This window comes from Prunus mume, linkage group LG3 (genome assembly GCF_029339155.1).
Source record: "Prunus mume cultivar Tortuosa linkage group LG3, ASM2933915v1, whole genome shotgun sequence".
NCBI lineage: Eukaryota > Viridiplantae > Streptophyta > Magnoliopsida > Rosales > Rosaceae > Prunus > Prunus mume.
Window position 1 is genome coordinate 11,754,591 of NC_142700.1, and position 14,656 is coordinate 11,769,246.

The window sequence follows — 14,656 nt, forward strand, 5'->3', positions numbered from 1 at the left end:
TCCAAAAAATTGTTGGATAGGGTTAGCTTCAGGTCCCAGGAATTAAAGGGTTAGCTTCTTTACAGCGACATTAAATTAATATTCCAATTATGTTCTATCAATATTGGATGACTTGTCCTTTCTTTGTTTCTTCGTCAAAGAACTTATCAAAAGTTTTATATAGGATTATTTATAGTTTAGTACCTTGTAGTTATACCCTTAAGACATGTTAATTTCTATCGTTTTAATTTTAACAATCACATACTCCGATCTTTTAAATTTGTTACAATGTAATTCCACCGTTAGGTTTCTGTCAAATATCTCCATTAGTTGCTTACATGGCACTATGAGTCCCACAATTTTTTTTAAAATTTAATTTTAATATAAATAAAATATTTAAAAATCGAAAAAAAATAAAAATAAAAATAAAAAATTAATAATAAAATATTCAGTATTGAGCACGATTCTATAGTTGTGCCTGCACATATATGTCTAATCAACTGATAAAGTTGCTGAGTTATAGCTTATCAGAATACAAGCACAAATTGTTAGAATTCATAGGTTTCAATGTTTTGGATGTTTGGCAGGAAGGAAGAAAGCACAGAAATCAAAATGAATAAGAGAACGTTGCTCTGTAAGAAAGCTGAATATCTATTCATATCATCTTACTGTTCATATGTATTTGTATATGAGAGAGAAGTGAGCTACTTCTTTAACTGATTTACACAGAAATTAAATCCTAACCTTCGATTCTATCACCCTATGAGATGATTACACCTGTCTTAATCTGACAATTATATCCTAGGCCACTCCACTTGGACTATGATCCAACGGCTCTCATTACAACCAGAAAATAAAGCATATGAAATAAAATTCAAAACTTTAATTTTTAGCTCCATGGATTTCAACTGAAGGGTTACACATCAACACAAATGCCTCTTTCATGCTCAATCGTGTCAGACTCAAATGACAAATTTGTGTCCTATAGCAATGGAAACTCCTGTATAGGAAACCGTCAACTAACAAGTGGCTGCATCGTGGTCTTGGATTATAAAGCACAATTGTTTGTGTGTTTTGAAGTTAAGAGCACAAATAAAAATGGTGCCTAAACCCAAATATTGTAGTAGTAGCAGTAATTTTCCATCATAAATTTTCACCACAAAATTTACCCCAACACCCACAACCAAATAAATAATAAATAAATAAAAGGACCACATGTTTCATGTTTGGTAGAATCTTGACAAAAGCTCATGTCAAGTTGTCCAAGGAATTGGAAGCTGAAGTTAATAGTTTTGGTGGAAACTGACTTCCTCTTCCCTCTATCATTTATTCTCCCATTGCTTTTGCAAGTGCCCAATCAATTGGGATCATTCATTCTTTCAGCTATCTTGCTAAACAAAAAATATATATATCATATATGTGTGTGTATATATAGACTCTATAGAGAGGGAGTAGAGATGATATATGAACATAAATGTTTGAGAGTCAGAACAGTTTGCTCAGTTTCTCTCAACCGGTCAAGGGACCTTGACTTGATGCAGTACGTATCTGGCACTCACTGGTGTTCATTCCCAAAGTGGATTCAAAATGTTTCCTCATTGCATCCATCTCATTATTTGATGCATTTGGATCTGAGACCAATATCTGAACAGCAGCCCTGCCTTCAAGCATGCTCACAACTGAAGACATGGTAGGCCTAATTGTTGAAGTGGCATTGCAGCAAAGGAGAGCCACATTGATTGTAAGCATCATCTCTTCTTTGTTGAAGTCTGAGCCCAACCTTGGATCCACTAGGTCCATCAAATTCCCTTGCTCTTTCAGTAGATGTGCCTAAAGTTAAATACAATGTGCTACTAGTTATTCAGAGTTAATACTCTCAGAGAAACATAATGTGCTGATGCATCCACAAATTCATAATAGAGATAAACAGTACCAGATTAAATTTAAAAGCTAAATAAGGAAGCAATAGAATCATCTTACCCAATCAAGAAGATAAAAGCTTTCTTCCTTCGAACGGTAACCGGTGTTGTTCGTCCCACTAGCAATTTCCAATACAAGAATTCCAAAGCTATAAACATCTGCTTTGTCAGTCAGATAACCCCGCATTGCATATTCGGGTGCCATATATCCACTGCAAAAACATGAAACCACACATCATTCCCCAATATTTAGCTTAGAGAAATAGGAAAAATACTACTAAGCCTTCAAATTTGTTTAACAGTATAAACCTTCCATCTGTTTCCTATTTCTATGGACCCATCATCGGGGTGCAAGAAATCAAAATAAAAGTATAAGAAGAAAAAAAATAGCACAGGGACTCACTAAGTTCCAGCAATACGGGTGCTAATGTGTGTATTATCCTCTTCATCAAGCTTGGCCAATCCAAAGTCAGATATCTTTGGGGTAAGATTTTCATCAAGCAGCACATTAGTAGCCTTGATGTCTCTATGAACGACCTTCAATCTTGATTCCTCGTGGAGGTAAGCCAAACCTCTAGCTATACCAACACAGATCTTGTGCCTTGTTGGCCAATCCAACTTCAACTGACTTTCTTCTGGCCCTTCAATTTGTCAAATTACTCAAAAGTTAGTTATAAGGGACATATTTTTTATGTATAAGATCTTTTATACCCATCTGCATGAACCAAATGAAGTTTAGGCATACAAGAATAATATTTACCAAACAAAGCACGAGCAAGGCTATTATTTTCCATGTACTCATAGACAAGCAATAGTTGATTTCCTTCAATACAGCATCCGTGAAGCTTGACAAGATGATGGTGTTGCAGAGCAGAAATCATGCCTATCTCATTCACAAATTCACGATTCCCTTGCTTTGATTTGGAAGAAAGCTGCTTGACAGCAATTACGGTGCCATCTGATAGAAGGCCCTGCATTTGAGAAGCAAAGTCCAAATCCCTTCACTAAAAAGCAGAGCAACTTTAATAACAATGCTTACAATTAGTCAAGTTAGCCCAACTGCAATAAATAAATAGAAATATGGGTTCCGCAGAATACCTTGTAAACAGAACCAAAACCACCTTCTCCAATCTTATTGGCTTTGTCAAATTTGTTTGTGGCATCTTTGAGTTGCCTGAAGCTAAATTTACCAGTTTGCAGGTCCACGCCCTTTAAATCTGTGTAAGAAGCAAACTCATATAAGAAATTGTGTCTACACGAATTTCATAATGGTAGCATTTTTATTTCTTAATATCATGCGACTGATTCAAGGCATCGAATTTAACAAGTAACTGAATCTATAGGTAGGCACACTTTGCATCAAAGGTTTCAACAGTATAATATTCTCTAGCAGCATCAAGGCGTTAGAAAGTTCAATATCTAAATAAATATCAACTTACAGAGTGAGCCTAAATATACACGAAAAGTACGTACCATCCTCCAAAGTATTTTGTTGTCCTAGGTGGCCTCTCCTCCAAAGAATACCAAAAATCAGTAATATAATGAAGACTCCTCCAGCCAAAATTCCAACTACTGCACCTACAGATATGCCACTTCCACCAGATGCAGGTGATGTCACGGGTGATGTCGCAGGTGATGTTACAGGTTCTGGTGGGGGTACAAAGTCTGCCGGAAGAAGAGTAGGTTTATTAGAGTAAATGCGAACGTAATATATAAGAGAGTGCATTATTCAAACAGCTACCTAAAGCCGGATCTCTTAATTGTGTTGTAATATTAATGCCTAACATGATATTTACATATGAGAAACTCGCAATGGTCTACAAATAGTAATTAGAAGAAGCTCAGAATAGTACTTACTAGGATCTACAGAAATAGCTGATATAAGAGGACCATAAACTCCTGTAACAGGGATACCAGTCGTCCCTTTCCCAGCCCAATAGAAACGGATCTCCAAGGTACCACTAGTTACAGAAGCATTAAAGTTCTTTATGACTGCCTTACCAACCCCACCACCAGCTTCATCCGCAATATTGAAATCCTTCAGCCGTTGTATCCCCTGAAATATGCTAATGTAGTTACTTAACATTTCATGATCGTAATATGGTTTATTTTTTCAGCCTTGACTGCAACCTATTTTACATGTTATTACTAGAAATTCATAAACATGTGAATTAACCAGGAACTAAATGTAAACATTTCATGATCGTAATGTGTGTTGACCTTTACCTGAATGTAAACATCGAATATACGCCTTCCCAGGCTTTTATATGTTTTGCCATTTGTAAACCGTGTCTCTGCAAAATGGAGGTTTACAGTGTAGTCTCCATTTCCCAGACAAAACCCAAAATAAGTTATAGAGATGGGGGAAAGGCGTGCATTCATGTACAGTTTTGGATTGGCCATAGAGAGAATCGTTTCATTATTTTGGATAAGGGTGTCTTCATGGTTATCATCAGTAAAGTAACCAGTGCTGCTTAAAGCCCAATTTGTTGAGCTCTGGCGAAATGATGAAGATCCAACTGAATCTGTGTCACCATTAAATGTTGTATTTTTTTTCCCAAAAACAGTTACTTCTTTTCCACCACAATTTATATGCAGAGAGTACCAAGCTACAACAGAAAGCAAAAGATTAGTGGCCATTGAGGAGGAAAACAAAAAAAGAATCAACCCCAGAAGAAAAAACAATGCAATTATTTCTATGTTCATGATGGGTTGAGGCAAGTGTATAATGGTCTTCTTTCACATAGTACTTCTCCTTTTGGATCATACAAGCCTCCAGCTCCACCCCAAAAAAAAAATAATAATAAAAGATAAATAAATATATCTTGAAGCAATATGTGGAAACCCAACTTACTTCTTGGACATTTTGCAGTTCTGAAACATGAAACAGTTTTTCTGATAGGAGAATGCAGCAGGATCCAGAAGAAGTCAGCAAGATAACATCATAAGTTGTAAAATAAAATAAGAATACTCAGTTGGAATGCCAGGTAAATTTATATACGCATGCTTTCAGAGGATTAATTTGTAACTTACGAACTATTGCCCTTTGAAGAGCTTGCAAACAAGTTCCTGTAGAAATTAACACAAATTGAAAATTTAAGTTTGCTCTACAAGACACAAACAAAGTAAACTCAGCTAATGAAAACATTCTTACAAGCCGCCTTGTGATTGACAACCTTTGTCCCCTATATTGAAGTTATTATATGAAAGATCACTGCACAAAAAGGGCTGTTACGTAAATTCCTTTCCAAATGCAGTATGAGAACAGAAAATAAAATGAGCAAGAGGCGGTTGGACTGAAGTTTTGAAATCATAGTTTATATCAATTCTAGCGAGATTTAATTCTGGAAATCCAATATAAAACAATCAACCAAACTTCATGAGATGAAAAATCTTAGCTACTTTCACTATTCATAGTCATAGGTGCCTAAGCTCTCACAACTGTCCACGTTAAGCCAAGTTCACCTTAAAATTTCCCCGTACTGAAATTGGTCAAGCTACCCGCATCTCATAACATATAGTATACCAAGATGATAAAGGTCCACCCCAAGACAAGGGCATAGCCATCATTTAATTTCAGGATGCTCTCTTCCCTTGGAACTACCTTCTATGTTGATTAGGCCAATCTCTCCAACTTATGCATACTAAACATTGTTGAATATGTCGAATCCTATCCTTCCTTGTCTTCCCATACATCCATCTTGACATTCTCATTCCCACCACAATCATTTTATGAACATGTTGTTTTCTAAGTGCTTAGAATTTCGTCCCATATAGCGAGGCTGGTCTACCAATATATGCAAAAAATGTTTTGGACATATGAGGGAAACCTTGAAAAAGCTTAGGAGTCATAAACTTTGGAAACATTTTAGGATACTTTTAAAGAATTTACATTAATGCCTATTTCATGAGTATAATTGTTTTGTATGTCAAGCTCCATTATGAAAAGTCATGTCATAACGAATGCACTATGCTTTATCCAGTAATAGACAGCATAAATCTCCTTACTAACTAACTAAAGATTAGACTTTGGAAGAGAAGCTTACACATTTTTTTTCGTCCAAGTAGGCACGGGTCCAGTCAGCAAGTTTCCAGTTAAGAATCTAAACATAATTGGTACAGGAAAAAGGGCATAAATTACTAGAATACAAATTTATAAATAAACCCAATCATAGACATGTATTTATAAAAAAACCCAAGCACTATTTAAACATAGAAACAAACCAAAAATTAACCCCAAAATCAACAATTGTATATTTTTTGGGTGTGTTTATAAATGGGTTTTGAGTGTGTGTAATGATGGGTTTTGGGTGTGTTTATAAAGTGTTTTGGGTATTATGTTTTTTTATAATTTCAGCCTCTATTTTGGGTGTTTTAGTGAAACTCCCTTACTAGAAAGGGGTATAAACAAAAGCAATGAATTACTAGAATCCCAGAATGGTAAGCATGATTAACATGACCAGCTTGTAGGGCTGGGGTGTGACAAAGCAATTGAAGAATGTCTGCTTGAGTTTTCTTGTAAGAAAGACAAGATTTGTTATTCAAATTGCTTACATATAATCCGCTTCTGCTAGAGCAACAAAGTTGATTGGAATTTCCCCGATTAGCTTGTTAAAGCTGAGGTCTCTGCACAAACCATTAACAAATGCATTTCAGATATGCTCCCCAAGAGGGAAACATTGTTTAACTTAGTAATAATAATAATAATAATAATAATAATAAAATCACTCCAAGAATCAGGATATGCTTTTGTGTACGCCTACATGTTTGTGATTACTTGATTACTTAAAAATAATATCTAGAAAGAAGATAATTTATTTGTCTGAAGACAGAACGATTTAAAAAAAAAAACAGGGACAAAGATATTTGTACTAACAAAGTGTTCAAATTCTTCATGTTCCCGAGATATGAAGGTAGCTGTCCAGTAATATTGCAACTCCTCATTATCCTGTAACAGAAAGACTAAAAATTTTAGTTTGCAAAAGACTTCTTGTACAGAGAGACATTGTGTGTCATGGAAGCATCAACTCACAGTCTCTTCATGCCTTTCATATTCTCAAGTCGAGGAAAGGATGCTTCAGGCCCACTCAAGTCAGTAATTCTCCTGCATGTTAAAATCGAGCAATGAACATACAGAATATTGCTAATCTGTTTATATTTATAAATAGATACAAAATCAAAATCCATACTAACAAGTCAGTTAATTTTGTCAAAAGAGAAATGCCAGAAGGAATTGGCCCCGTCAAACCACTAGCCCGAATCAGTCTGTTTAACAAGTCATAACATTTGAATCAGTGATAAGATTCAGAATCAAGTAGCAGCAAAGATAATCAAAAAAACAAACTCACAGTTTGTCAAGATTTGTCCAGTTCTTTATAAAATCAGGTATCTGCCCAGAAAAGTGACTATCACCCACCCGGCTGCATAATGATTGGCAAAAGGAAAACAGTACCAATTAATCCTATAATGCGGTATTTGGGTGCTTAGGAAACCTTTAAGAAAAAAGAACAACAGAAGCTTACAAGTCTATTAGTGTGGTAAGATTTCCAAATGTATCTGGCAACTCCCCAGTAAAATTATTTGAGGGAAGAAGCCTAACCATGAAGGAGACATAACAATTATATTAAAGATAAAGAAGTCGATGATTTTTGATGAAAATATCCAGATCTGTCTACAGCAAAGCGATTCCATATAATAAACCAAATATTCTTTTATCACGATAACATTCGGAATAGGACAATCTTACATTCTTTCTATGAGGGGCAAATTCCCAAGCTGCCAAGGGAGCACTCCAGAGAAATTATTCATACTGATGTCCCTACAGAAAGCAAATTCAATTCCATTGAGTTAAAAAAGATCATCATTAAGGATCTCAAAAAAATCAAGTGGGGGAAAGAAGAAACAAATGCGTAATCAGCACTCACAAACTCTTCAGGGTTGTGATGTTTCCAATCTCTTTGGGGATAGGACCGGTCAAACGGTTTCCAAGAAGGCAACTGCAATAAAACTCAATAACATTATAGGGCCATCAATAAGAACATGACATGAACATCAACACACACACATGTATGCAGAGTGACAAACAAGACAGTACATGTTAATAAGTGGAAGGGAGCCGCATTCTGGAGGGATGGTACCACTCAGGTAGTTGCGGGTGAGGTCACTGAAAGAGAGTGAAAAAATGAGTCATTTTCTCATTAACAGACATACGTGTAAGGTAACAACGTGCTTACATTGCTTTGAGATAGGTGAGCCTAGCCATCTCTTTTGGGAGTGTTCCTGACAAATTCTGAGCTTTCATAACTCTGTGCTTCATCACAAAACAAGGTTTCAAATCTTAATTGCAATTTAACAAAAGACCTGTCTCGCAGCTATACTGTGACTAAAAGGAAATGCTTCCACTCAGGCAATGACTGGACTTCAACTCAGGCAATGACTAAAAGCAAGCCAACCACCAACTCACCATAGAACTGAACATCAATGCTAACTAAGAGCCAGCTCAAAAACACATTGTAGTAAGTGAGCAAATTGATCACTCACAGCCCATAAAACTCAATTTTGCAGTTAAAACTTAAACTTAGTTGATTGTAAAATTCTTACTTTAGTGTTCACTCAATATAAGAAACAGATTTATAATAAAATCAATTTTGCTCTGCACACTGCACAGCAAGTGTGTCTGCCAGAAATTCCTTTCTGCATTTTCTTGAATTTCATCAAATAGAATTAAAATGTGAAAGAAAACCATTCAAGGCACCAAGGGTACTTCCACCCATGACCCCATGACCAACTTGGTAATTAATTAGTGACACTGTGTAAGAGGGCTCGAATCCATTCTTGTGTACTGCTCTATGCAATACGGCCTTGGGATGATTATTCCTGAAAAATACTATTACTAACAGAATCTAGTTCAGTTAAAAAATATTTTAATTTGTAGACTAGTGGTCTCAAATTTGAATCTCCATAAGTATTACACATTGATAATTTGTGCGTGAAAATCCCACAAAAGTTGAACGTAGCAACAACCAAATCCAAGTGGGGCCAACAGTCCCTATTTTGGCTTTTTAGTTTTTTGTCGAAATGCCGACAGTCCCTTTTAATTCCCACTATTTTGGAGGTGGCATGATGATATTTTAAGTCAATTAGGGGGCCAATAAGAAAATGATTGGCATCCCTCACTATATTTGATTGGATTAAATAACACTTGAAAACCTATGTTTGGTAAGAGGGCGACTAACTTAAATGGGATTAAATAGTTCAACAGTGAAAAATTTGCCTCACTCGCTCGTTCAATATAACGAGCTTGAAACATGGCTCGCAAAATAGCAGCTTGCTAAACAGAGCGAGTGAGTCCGACGATAACCAACTTCTTCTTCTTCACCTAGAATTGTCACCACCATATCCCCAAACCACCAGAATCACTACAGACAATCATCAAACCCAGTCACTCAAACCATCCACCACCAATTCAAACCCAGCCACTTGAATCAACCACCACCAATTCAAACCCACCCACTCGAGTCAACCACCACCAATTCAAATCCAGTGGAACCAAAACCAAATTCAACCCAAATTCAACAACCACTGTCAAACCCAATTGAACCCTCTGAAAAATCATCAACCATCGACCATGGCTCAATGAAATCGGATGGGGATTTGTGACTTCAAAGGAGATGAAAATCTGTGACTTCAAAGGGGAATAAGAGAGAGAAAATGATGAGGAGGCAGAGAAAGGTTGGGAGGGGGAGATAGAAAAGGAGAGAGAAGGAGAAGGATATCATTGTATCAATATTGGAGAAAAACAGAGAGAACCAGAGAGTGAGATCGGGAGGAAGAGAGAAAAAAGAAAAAAGAAAGAGGTCTCAAGAGACTTGAGCTTTGAATCTGCTTCCCCGTGATCACGAACTAAATCAGAACGCATCTCACCAATTGACTTATCAAGATTGTAGCAATACAATTCCAATGGTGAAAGCCGTGAACTAATTCCTTCAAGAAAGCGCATGAGATTGTCAGCATATTTTTTCATGCTCTTTTCAACAGTAGCAATTACATCTTGGTGGAGAGAATCTTCCGGCTGGCTATAGGAGAAAAGAACATTGATTGTCTCGCCATCCTACTTTTATGAAAATCCTGCTGCTTGCTGGGATTATTTCCCATCACTGGGTCACTGTGGTTGCCATTGGAGGGGAAGAAGAAAAAGAAAAAGGGGAAAAAGGAAGAAAAAAGAAAAAGTAGAAAAAAGAAGAAAGACATGAGATAAAGATAGTTTTAGCTTTTAAAAATTGGTTTTTTTTTTAATAAAAGAGGATAGTTATATTCCATAAAAGTAGGACTTATTTTTTTATTTGTTTTCAATTTTAATTTTTTTAAATAAAAAAAAGTGAATTTACCATATTATCCTCATTTAATTAATAATTTTAATTCTTAACGTTTGAATTAACAAATGATATTTTTTGGTATTTTGAATATTTCACAATTCTCTGCCTTTTGCTATATATATATATATTATAATTTTTTATTTAATAAATTATGCATTTTTCGTTGGGTTCTTTGTAGCATTTACTTAGTTTTAGGTCAAAATCCATAATGAATTTTAAATATTTAAATAATTGTTTTAATCCAATACAGCACCAAACATAGGTCTTCACTATTTTTACAATCCACTTCTTAGTTCGACGCAAAGACCAAACATAGGTCAGATCTTAATCCAGCTTAAGCCAATTCGAGCTAATCCAAGACAGTCCCAGAATTTAGTCCAATCCATAATAATCCGGTGTACCAAACGACCCCCAAATGTCCAAATCAGCATCTCTCTCTCCCTCCCTCTCTCTACAAACTTACAGTTGAGCTAATGGTCATGGGTCAATCAATCAAGGAAGGTTCATACTCTAATCCTTCTTTCGCTTTCAGTTTCAGACAGAATTCTGAGGTGATATCACTGATTAGTCTATTACTCCTAAGAGTATCAACATCAAAATTAACTTAAGCATATGTAAATAACCTATCCCCTAACACTACACATGTCACTTAATTTAAGAAGAGCTTTTAAGTACAATAGTATACTCTCATAGGGATAGAATTAGTGTGGAGTTAGGTGGAACTGAGGACTAAAATATCGATAATATCGATGAAATATTATCAATATTATCGTTTTTCTAGGCCTAGAATATTTTGGAATATATCCATACATATATCGCATAATTAATATCGAGAAATATCGACGTCGATAATTTCTCATGTGCTTAACAACATTTGGCCAAAATATCGATTATATCGAGATGATGAATGCAGTGAAAAATTTGAACCTCATAGAAACTTAATGTGGTACTAAATCACTCATGTCTCTTACCATGCAGTGTATAAAGTGTAAAATATTGTAGTAAATCACTCATGTCTCTTATCATAAATAAATGATTATGGTGTGTTTAATATTCTTTCATTAATTACTATAAATTTTCTACACTCTTAGTGTTTGTCAGCTCGCTATATAATCAACTTAAATCAGTTAAATCCATCATGCAATGCATTTCCTTCCAATTTTTTTGTGAGAACTAATATATAATTGACTAAATAAACATCCTCCAAAGTTTCAATAAAAATTTCAAAGTTTTTCTTGCAATTTCCATGGTCTTCATTCAATTTTTACCGATATTGACAATTTCCCGATATTTCCATCGAAATTGCCATGTGTTCAGACCACCGATATTTCCGAAACCATTAATATTTTAGACCTTGGGTGGAACTAAAATTAGATGATATCCTTACTTTTGTGAGGATTGACGAACAAGCCACTAGATCTGGCAAGCGGACATAAGAATTTCTCCTAATTTAAAACTTGCATAACATTAGAGGCTCTCCTACCTTAGAAAGTTAGAAAATCTATTAGAACCAAAAGAAAAAGTTGGATTCCATGTATATAACACGAAAGTTGAAGGACTTTAAATTTTGACACTTCAGATATATGGACAAGAGTAAATGATGGGACTATCTTCTTCACCAACAACATGAGAAAGGCTCATTTAATGTCACATTCCGGGATCAGCTCCGCCGTAGCACGATATTGTTCGCTTTGGGCCCTTCTTTCCGCCCTCACGGTTCTATTTTTGGGAACTCATGAGCAACTTCCTAGTGAGTCACCCATCCTGGGATTGCTCTAGCCCCAACTCGCTTAATTTCGGAGTTCCTATGACTCCGAAGTCAGTGAGTTTCCAAAAGGCCTCCTGTTAGATGGAGGCTAGCATGTACATTTTAGCACATCACCCCCTCTCCGTTGATCGATGCGGGATGTTACATTTAAAGTCATCAAAATTAGGCCACCGTGAGTATACTAGTATTATACAAATATATATAATGGGTTAATTCTGAAAGGAAAAAAAAAAATTAATATACATAATACATATATATCGCCAATGATCTAATATTCCCCAAAAAAGTTTTGTTTAGGGGTGACACCATCACCATATATATAAATGCATTTCATGTAAACCACATAAACTCGATAATATCATTTGGTGTTAGGTGGTGTTAGTAGAGAGAGAGAGAGAGAGAGAGAGAGAGAGAGAATTTTACATGTCGGTAATATGGCAGACGGTGGAATTGGCAAAGGAACAATTACAGTTGACTTGATACTCAAATTCTTCGCCCAGACTGGTATCAGTCCATGGTTTTTGATTGTTGCATGGATCTGCATCTCCACTGAAATCCCAGTCCGTCTTCCCCAGTGTCTTCGCTATGTCAGCTAAAGTTTTTACTACATATGTATTTAAAACAAAGCGTTACAATAATTTAACACCATATGCTCAGTACTCAATATCTACACATTCATACAATTACTACCATTAAGGTCTAAGTAAACAAGAACTACAAAGTCATGAATCCAAGCATCATATTACTAGAAGCTGCAAGTATAGTGTTCTATCACTCGCTTGTCAAGTTGGGCATGCGAAATATCTTTTGCCCAATTTGAGGGGAGTGTTGGCAAGTACTTACTTAGTTAGGATTTTGGTTCATTTTACATAATTATAAGATGACGAAAGGAGATTAAGGAAGAAATTTAACATAGATACATTAAGAGTATATATATACACACACACATACGTATACCTTCATCTGGTGGCAATCGAGTAGCTCCAAAAGCAAAATTTGCAAAGCAAACCACCAAGAGAGAATGAAGAAAAAGTCGAGGGAAGAACATATTCATCAATTAATTTTCTATTGGACACCTTTCTACAATTGAAGAGGAAAACAGTGCCCTAAATGAGAGCTTTTGAATGAAGAGGTACGGTACGATTGTGTGTGTATGAAAGATGGATTTGTGAGGAGCGTATCGGTGCTTACAGCCGCTTTTTATAGACACAGAAATATCGAGTAGACCTTCAAGGACTGAAACTGAAGTCAAATACTTTAAAAAAAATTATTATTCTCACCCACTCACTTTATAGTCTAATCTCCTTTTTTAAAAAAAAAAATTACGTCTGCATAAAATTACTTTAAATTACAAGTATAGAGAATGAACTAGGAATCGCCATTCAAGACTTTTCTCAAGCAATAAAAGCCATACATGAAATTAATTAAGTGCATTTTTTTTTCTTTGTAAGAACTGATTGTATACCCATTTTCTTGGTTTGAATTAAATTTTTTCCAATGTAGGCATGGGCGGAACCACACTAAGGGCTACAGTGGGTTGTAGCCTAGTGTGGTTTTTTAAGAAGAAAAAAATATAAAATCTATATATTTAACTTATTTTCAATATTAGTCCAGTCAGTGGTGCTGTACAGATTACCTTATTTCCATTTTCAACATTTAAGTAAATGTAAATAAGAAAGTACCTCCCATTTGCATAATAATCAATATATAAAAGTTCCACATCATCCCCTCTCTCAGTTTTCCATTATTTACATTTTTGTTTGGAAATATTTTTGCACGTAAAATTAAAGATTGATTCTTATTTAATTAGTGATCATTGTGAAAAGATCTTGAGTTTAAAAATTAAATGTCATCAATGACAATTTAATTAGAAAAATAAAGTTCATAACTCTTTATATCTGTCTGAATACAGTGCATGTGGAAAATAACTCAATATTGTTTTCAATTTTCTCCAACATACATAGACTGAGGGCAGTCAGTCTCTTTTACATTTTTGGGGACTAAAAACAGTGCCTTATAATAGTGACTTATAACAGTGTCTTTTATGGGTCCTCTATTGCTAATCATTCCGTGACATATTCTCCCAATGGGTCCCACATTTTGTCCAAACAATACGCGTACAGAATGCTTATCAGTCCCTAAAAACATAACCTGTTTTTTTTAATTTTAAAAAATTTAAAATATCTTATTGTCCCAAAGCCATTTTGTTGTTTTAATATGTTTTTTCTTGGGTCAAAGTTGTTTCAATATGTTTATACATCGGTTCTTTGAACCATTCATAGGTTTTCTTTTTTCCCATTCGATTTGCAAACCGTCACTCTTGTAAACCTTGTACTCCGTCGAGCTGAGAGAACCTCCTCCCCAAGAAGAATTTTTTTCCGACCATGGATTATGGAGATACACTGGAAGAGTCTTTGCGTGTTGAACTGAAGGAGAGAGCTCATCTTCTTGAAAAGCAATAAATATCTAGATTTAGGACTTAAAAATGACCATTTCAAAAAAAGAAAAGAAAATTAGTGTTGAAAATGGAGTAGAAATTCACCTCTGCCCCTGAGAGCATTAAGCCTGTTAACCGCATCTGCACTACCACAAACATAAACACAAATGAATCCTCG

At 35.4% G+C, this 14,656-nt stretch overlaps 1 protein-coding gene across 1 annotated transcript; it reads right to left on the bottom strand.

Annotated features, from left to right (window-relative positions):
* Positions 1–596: 596 nt before the first annotated feature.
* Positions 597–13,195, bottom strand: LOC148918742 (putative leucine-rich repeat receptor-like serine/threonine-protein kinase At3g14840). The gene is made up of 24 exons (XM_089049289.1): positions 12,999–13,195; positions 12,465–12,645; positions 8,132–8,203; positions 7,993–8,061; positions 7,823–7,894; positions 7,645–7,716; positions 7,421–7,492; positions 7,247–7,318; positions 7,092–7,163; positions 6,931–7,002; positions 6,775–6,846; positions 6,453–6,524; positions 5,945–6,001; positions 5,053–5,112; positions 4,932–4,967; positions 4,753–4,793; positions 4,125–4,507; positions 3,756–3,954; positions 3,372–3,563; positions 2,997–3,115; positions 2,659–2,869; positions 2,302–2,539; positions 1,960–2,110; positions 597–1,809 (listed from the first exon to the last, which is right to left on the bottom strand). Exons 1-24 carry the CDS (start codon positions 13,093–13,095, stop codon positions 1,489–1,491), a joined length of 3,003 nt encoding a protein of 1,000 aa, XP_088905415.1. The 5' UTR covers positions 13,096–13,195; the 3' UTR covers positions 597–1,488.
* Positions 13,196–14,656: the final 1,461 nt, after the last annotated feature.